This window comes from Mesoplodon densirostris, chromosome 3, assembly GCF_025265405.1.
Source record: "Mesoplodon densirostris isolate mMesDen1 chromosome 3, mMesDen1 primary haplotype, whole genome shotgun sequence".
Taxonomy (NCBI): domain Eukaryota; kingdom Metazoa; phylum Chordata; class Mammalia; order Artiodactyla; family Ziphiidae; genus Mesoplodon; species Mesoplodon densirostris.
Window position 1 is genome coordinate 153,688,320 of NC_082663.1, and position 7,006 is coordinate 153,695,325.

Consider the following 7,006-nt stretch of genomic DNA (forward strand, 5'->3'; position numbering starts at 1 on the left):
AAGTAAAAATGTACTTCTTGCAAAAGTTGTAAGACACTCTTAAGTCTGTGAAAGGGCTCTGCTCTAGTCTCAGGCAAAGCCAGTGATCCGTGAGGATCTGGAAGAGTTAGACTAATTAACACTCAGGGGGCAAATATTGACAAGGATAATGATGGAATAGCTGCTTCAAATAAGAATGATTTGATTAGCCAAGGATTAATGTGGTCCCTGGGGAAACTAATGTAATTATTAATTACATAAGGAAAGATAGTAAGTTTTCAGGGGAGAAAACTGACATGCCTCTTGATGTGATACCCTGAGAAGGACACCTCGTCACTTATGTAGTGTTCTTGCCCAAAATTCATGACCTAAATCTAATCAGAAGGAAGCATCAGACAAACCCAGATTGAAGGGCTTTTACAAAGTAGCTGGCCTGTACTTTCAAAAGTCACAATGTCTTAAAAACAAAGAAAGACTGAAGAACTGTTCCAGATTAAAAACAAACTAAAGCACATGAATATTAAACATAAAACATGATCCTGGATGGGATCCTGAACCAGGAAAAAAGAAGTTATAATGTGCATTATTGGGACAATTGGTAAATTTTAAGTAGATTATATAATAGTATTGTGTTAATATTAAGTTTCATATTTTTTGATAATTATCCTGGCTTATGAAAGTAAATATCCTTGGTCTTAGAAAATCCATTCTGAAGTATTGAGGGGCACGATGTCCAACTTATTCTCCATCAGTAAGGGGGGGGGAATGCATAAACACACACACACATACACACACACACACACACATACATACATACATACATACATACATACATAATTTACCTGCCATGATCATATTGAGGTTGATTTTAGCTCAGTAATGGCACTTGGGAAGATAAGATGGTCCTTACACCCTCTTGGGCCTGGAATTGAGGAAGCTGTTACAGAAACATTTAAAAAAGCACTGGATTTAAGACAGAAGGTCTGGGTTTAAATCCCAACTCCATCACCTACTCCGCATTGGGCAGCTAACTTTATGTCTCTAGACCTCAGTTTCTTCCTTCTATAGATCGGGGATGGTAATACATAACTTGCCAAGACTGATTGCTAATGGGCATGAGATAAAAGTAGAAAGCGCTCAGTCAGTAGGAGTAGGCTACAAGGGTCTTCTCTGTTTCAGGCGCCTGTAACTAAAACATAAGAGAGAGCATTGTCAAGGTCACGACATGTAATTGTGTGGTTTGTGCATGCATTTTTTAACACGCTCAAAGAAAGGTATGTGTCCTTCTGAGAACAAAACCCCAAAGGCAAATTCCATGCCTCATGGAGGTTTATGTAATTGTTTCTTTTGGAGATCTAGCTGAAAGTTTAATATTAAAGCAGCTCAGTTTCGCTTAAAGTTCACCTTTAACACTTCTTGTTCATTTCTGTTTTGCATCCCAGGGAATACACCTGGGTCATGGGCAATAGTAATTTAAGATGGACATGGGATCTACTTTTATTACAGAATATTCTTCTGCCTTGAATAAAAGAGAGGAAGGCCTCAGAACACTGTATATTGACCAAGAATAAACGGGGTGTGTTCCAATGCTATTTTATCCTTAACATCCTTTCCAGCTTCTTTGGAGACCAGGAGTTAAGAAGGAGAAAAAAATATTTAGAACCAGTAATTTGAAAACACAGTCCTACAAAGAACTACAAAGAACACAGCTGAATGTTCCCTGAAATGGTCAGTGTCCCTGTCAGTAGGCATTTTACTGTGAGGGCTCCTTAGTCATCTCTGTCCTCTTCAAGTGGGCTGAGGACATTGTTGAGTGCATTTTGAGGTCGGCCGGAGTTGTCCAGCTCCAAGGGTGGGGGAAGAAGGGAAGAGGTTGGGGAGCCTAAGCTCGCCCTATGTTTATGGGAACCTCTTAGCATGGAGGAAGAGAGGAAGGGAGCATAGGTAAATGAGCATGCACTGGCTTATCTAACCCGGTAACCCTGTGAAGGTGAGTACCACCCGCCTTTCACAGATGGGAAAACAAAGGCTGAGAGGAAAGTAAATGCAGAGCCAGGTCTGTTGCCAAAGTCTGTATATGGTGAAAGCACACTGGAAGGAATTAATTTTCTATGAAATCACTGGGTGAGATTAGAAGGTGAGATTCTAAGGAATTTCCGACCCCCCACTTTCTAAACTCTCTATACATGGTTAAAATACTTTTGTATCTACCCTTGACCCTGGGGAGAAGTATATCTTGAAGCCCCACATCTTGTAAATGTTTCTGTAGAGGGCAGAGTAGCCCCACTGAGAGGTGGATGCTGGGCTGTCGGCTGAGCTCACATTCTCTGGCTGAGAGAATCAATCCCCCACACCCCAGTTCCACAACCATGCAACTCAAGTCTGAGCCTCGGCAAAATTATGAATTGCCATAATGCCATGAGTTTTCCTGATGCTTATGAATAATTAGAACCTCATATTTTGAAACTATGAATTCTAGGAATTTAAACATATAGTATTTAAATGAATGAAATGCATGCTTTTCCTGAATTCCGCTCTGCTGGACCACTTAGGGCGACGCGGAAGTCAGACACCTGTTCACTCCAAGGAGAGTCTCACATACAGCCTTCCTGCAAGGGACCCTGTCCACAGAGGGGAGAAAAGCAGACTCAGGCAAGATCAGTTAAGTTCATACATTCATCCAGGCAACAAATATTTACTGAATGCATCCTCTGTGTCTGGCTCATTGGGAAAACTTCAGTGAATGAGACCAACACGGCCCCCGCCCTCCTAGAGCTTAACTGTCTAGTAAAGAGATTGACCCTAAACAAACCACCACACAAGTAATATATAATTGCAATGAAAATAAATGCTGTGAAGGAAAGTACAAGTGCACAAAACAGGACTTAACTGTTTACGGAGGAACCCAGGAAGGCCTCCCTGAAGAAGTGATACTTGGGCTGAGATATGAAGTACCGGTGTTAGCCAGGCGAATAGGGAGGCAAAAGTTTCCCAGAAAGAAGAAACAGCATGTCCAAGGGCCTTGAGACAAGAAGTTGCTTAATGAGTCCAAGGAACATAGAGTAAACTGGTAGGACTAGGATACAGTGAGCAAGGGGGGAATAGCACGAAACGAGACCACGGTACTAGACAGGAGCAGGCGTGAAGGGCCCTCCTGTTAGGGAGTTCGTGTTAAGGAATTTCACCTTGATTTCAGAGTGAAGGGAACCCATCAAAGTGGTTCTAAGTAAGGTCACTCTGCCTGATGTGTGATAAATAGTTTGGCCGAGGACCAGAGAGGTCAGGGGAGGGATAATGGTGACAAGGGTGTGGGTGGTGCAGTGGGGAAGGCAGTGAAGGATCAGAAGCACTTTGAAGATCAGTGTGACAGGGCGTGGGTGACCGAGGCTGAAGGATGACGCCCAGGCTTCTGCCAGTGCTGACGTGGAGATAAATGGAAGATCTGCAGAGAAGATAAAGAGCTCAGTGTGACTGTTAGATTGGAGATTCCTGTAGTGACGATGATGATGATAAAATAATAGTGTTGATCCAGGAACTAATAATACTATTAGCCAGAATATCTTGAGCCAGGCCTTGTGCCAAATAAACCCTTTACATAAATCACCTCACACAATAATCACAAGAACCTCCGATGTAAGAACTCTCCTGTACTGAAGCATAAAATCCAAGGCCTTGCCAACTGGACCAGAATGGTTCAAGTCCACTGGCCAAGACTTCCTCCCCTTGGATGGTGGTTAGGTGCGCACTGCCAACCTTTGCTTCTTTGAATTTCCTGTATTAATAAATTCCAAATTCTTGCTCCTAACCCACATGTTCCCTATCCCACTCTATTCAGCCATTCTGTCTTTTCAAAGTCATTTTTATTTTTTTCAGTAGTACATGCTTTGTTTAAGAAAATCAAATTCTACTCAAAGGCTTTTGTCCCCTGTGACCGTTCTCCCCCAGTAGCAGAGTGAAATAGAGCACATTTCCCTGCTTAAAACCCTCCAGATACTTGCCTTTGCTTTCAGAGGCCAAACTCCACATTGTTCTGTGGCCCAGCCTGCCTGCCAGTCTCCTCTAGTCCTGCTCTCCTTCTTACTACCCGGACCTTACCTCCAGTTCTTGAAACAAGCTCTTCCTGCATCATGGCATTTGCACTTGTTCTCTCTACCTGGACTGCTTTTCCCCTAGACCTTTGCATGCTTACCTCCTTCTCATCCTTTGGGACTCAGCTAAGAGGCCCTCCCTGACTAGAGTGAGCTGCTTCCCTCGTTTCCCCAGTGTTCCTCTTCATCACAGCACCTGATTTATTTATTGGGTTGCACTCACCAAAACTATAATTGTTTTTGTTGGCTTGTCCACTGTCAGGCACTGTCACTGCAGCTAGAACGTCAGTCCATGAGGGCTGGGCCCAAGGCTCTGATCCCACTGCATCCCCGGAGTCTAGCCCAGTTCCAGACAGAGTAGGTGCTCACTGTAAATGTTTGTTGACTGAATGTTGAAAGGGCCCTGTAATGACATCTCAAGGCAGCTTCACCTCCTATGTTTTCAGACTTTTTGGATACTCTACAGTGTATTTATTGTACTTTCTTTTCAGTTTCTTCTATGTTTCCCAAATTTCTGGACACGGTAGTTCAGTCCTTCTAATAGCCCTGTTAATGAAGGTGCCATTACCCCCATTTTATAAATGAGATAGAGAAAATGATACTGTTGTGGCCTCTGGCACACCTGGGAGTCAGAAGGGCTGCAGGGCTCTTCTCACTTCATTTGCCTTATATGTAACCTTGAGCTCCTGTCCCTCAATTCCACACACTTCCAGAACCTTGTTGGGACTGAGTTATGGATTTGGGATGAGATACCTTTAGACCTTTGTACTTTCCCCCAGTATTTTATTTTTGGACTTACAGAAAAGTTTAAAGCATAGTACGACACACACCCATATAACCTTTACCTTGATTCATAAGCTGTTAACATTTTGCCACATTTGGTTTATCTATTGATCCATCTATATGCTTTTTTCTTTTTCTTTTTTTTGCTAAACCAGTTAAGAGTAAGTTGCACTGTCATAATCCTTCATGCTTAAATACTTCAGCTTAAGAATACGAATATTCCCCTACCTAACAACTATTCATCATCCCACTCTTTTTATCCTTGATTGAATATTATCTAATATGTGCCCATAATATCCTTTATAGGTGTTCAGTTTTGCTTTGGGCCAGGATTCAGTCAAACATCACACATTGTACTTGGTTGTTATGCTCTTCAGTCTCCTGTCATCTAACACAGCTCCCAACCTTTACTTGTCTCTCGTAATATGTACATTTTTGAAGAGTCCAGGGCAGTTATTTTGTAGAATGCCCCACAACTGGGGTTGTCTAGTTATTCTCTGGTGATCAGCAAGAACACGGAAGAGATGAGGATGTACACCCCTTTCCCGGTGCGTGACATCAGAGGCAGAGCCTTGGGCCCAGCCCTCATGGACTGACGTTCTAGCTGCAGTGACAGTGCCTGACAGTGGACAAGCCAACAAAAACAATTATAGTTTTGGTGAGTGCAACCCAATAAATAAATCAGGTGCTGTGATGAAGAGGAACACTGGGGAAACGAGGGAAGCAGCTCACTCTAGTCAGGGAGGGCCTCTTAGCTGAGTCCCAAAGGATGAGAAGGAGGTAAGCATGCAAAGGTCTAGGGGAAAAGCAGTCCAGGTAGAGAGAACAAGTGCAAATGCCATGATGCAGGAAGAGCTTGTTTCAAGAACTGGAGGTAAGGTCCGGGTAGTAAGAAGGAGAGCAGGACTAGAGGAGACTGGCAGGCAGGCTGGGCCACAGAACAATGTGGAGTTTGGCCTCTGAAAGCAAAGGCAAGTATCTGGAGGGTTTTAAGCAGGGAAATATGCTCTATTTCACTCTGCTACTGGGGGAGAACGGTCACAGGGGACAAAAGCCTTTGAGTAGAATTTGATTTTCTTAAAGCATATACTACTCTGAAAAAAATAAAAATGACTTTGAAATACATCTTTTAATACGTAAAACTTGAGGTCCAGAGAGAACCAAGAACAATGGACTGGAAATGGAGTTACCACAGGTACTCACATGCCCTTTGACTTGTATCCTCGTAACTCATCAACAAGTCTTTGCCTAGACCCTACCTACCAAAATTGGACATCTTCCCAAGTCATAAAGGAATAAAAAGCAGTTCAGAACAGTTGCGCTGACTCTTTCCCTCTTGCAGAGCACTTACGGAGTTCAGTGATCGATCGAAAAGACTTAATCATCAAAAGGATTAAGCCCAAGCCCCAGCAAGGAGATGACATCACAGTGGTGGACGTGGAGAAACAGATTGAGGCCTTCCGCAGCCGCCTGGTCCAGATGCTGGGGGAGCCGCTCGTCCCGCAGCTCCAAGACAAGGTGCACCTGTTGAAGCTCCTGCTTTTCTATGCTGCAGACCTGAACCCCGACACAGACGCCTCTCCACAGGCCTGGAGCAGACCCTGAGGTCCTTCTAAGCACTGAACGCCAAGAATACCTCCTGAACTGCATCTCAAACTACTTGGAAGTTCTAAAAGTATAAAAAGTAGTTTAAAATCTTATAGGACCAAACCTATCTTATTTATCTGTAGGCTATAATAACTTTGTTTAGTAAATATCTTTTTTTTTATAATCCTATCCTAGCCTGTTCTCAGATATGTCTTAAATATATAAGGTGTATATATTTTTTAATAAATTATTTATCTATACTTTTTTTGAAACAGGTAATACTATATGCACTATATGTTTAACATTTCAAGATGTGAAAAAAGAATCCGTGTGCTGAACAGATTCTAGACATCAATGTTATGTCATTCAAGGTACTGACAACCTGTTTCGAAAGAGAGACATATTTGTTTCTCCCTAATGGAAAACAAACATCCTATATTGGACCTGTGATATTGCCTATGGATTTGACTTTGTGGCCAGTCTGTCAAGATCTAATGTAATGAAGGGGGTAGAAACAAAAAGGTTGAGTGTGTTACAAAAAATTTGATGTTAAAAGCATACAATAAAAA

The 7,006-nt window shown here is 42.5% G+C and overlaps 1 protein-coding gene across 1 annotated transcript in view; it reads left to right on the forward strand.

The window, feature by feature from the left end:
- SIMC1 (SUMO interacting motifs containing 1) overlaps nucleotides 1-7,003 on the forward strand; it is a 107,422-nt gene extending 100,419 nt beyond the window's left edge. The window contains exon 10 of the mRNA XM_060092444.1: nucleotides 6,193-7,003. Coding sequence (XP_059948427.1) covers nucleotides 6,193-6,455 — 263 coding nt within the window. The 3' untranslated portion in view covers nucleotides 6,456-7,003. The remainder of the gene's footprint in view (nucleotides 1-6,192) is intronic.
- The last annotated feature ends 3 nt before the right edge of the window (nucleotides 7,004-7,006 follow it).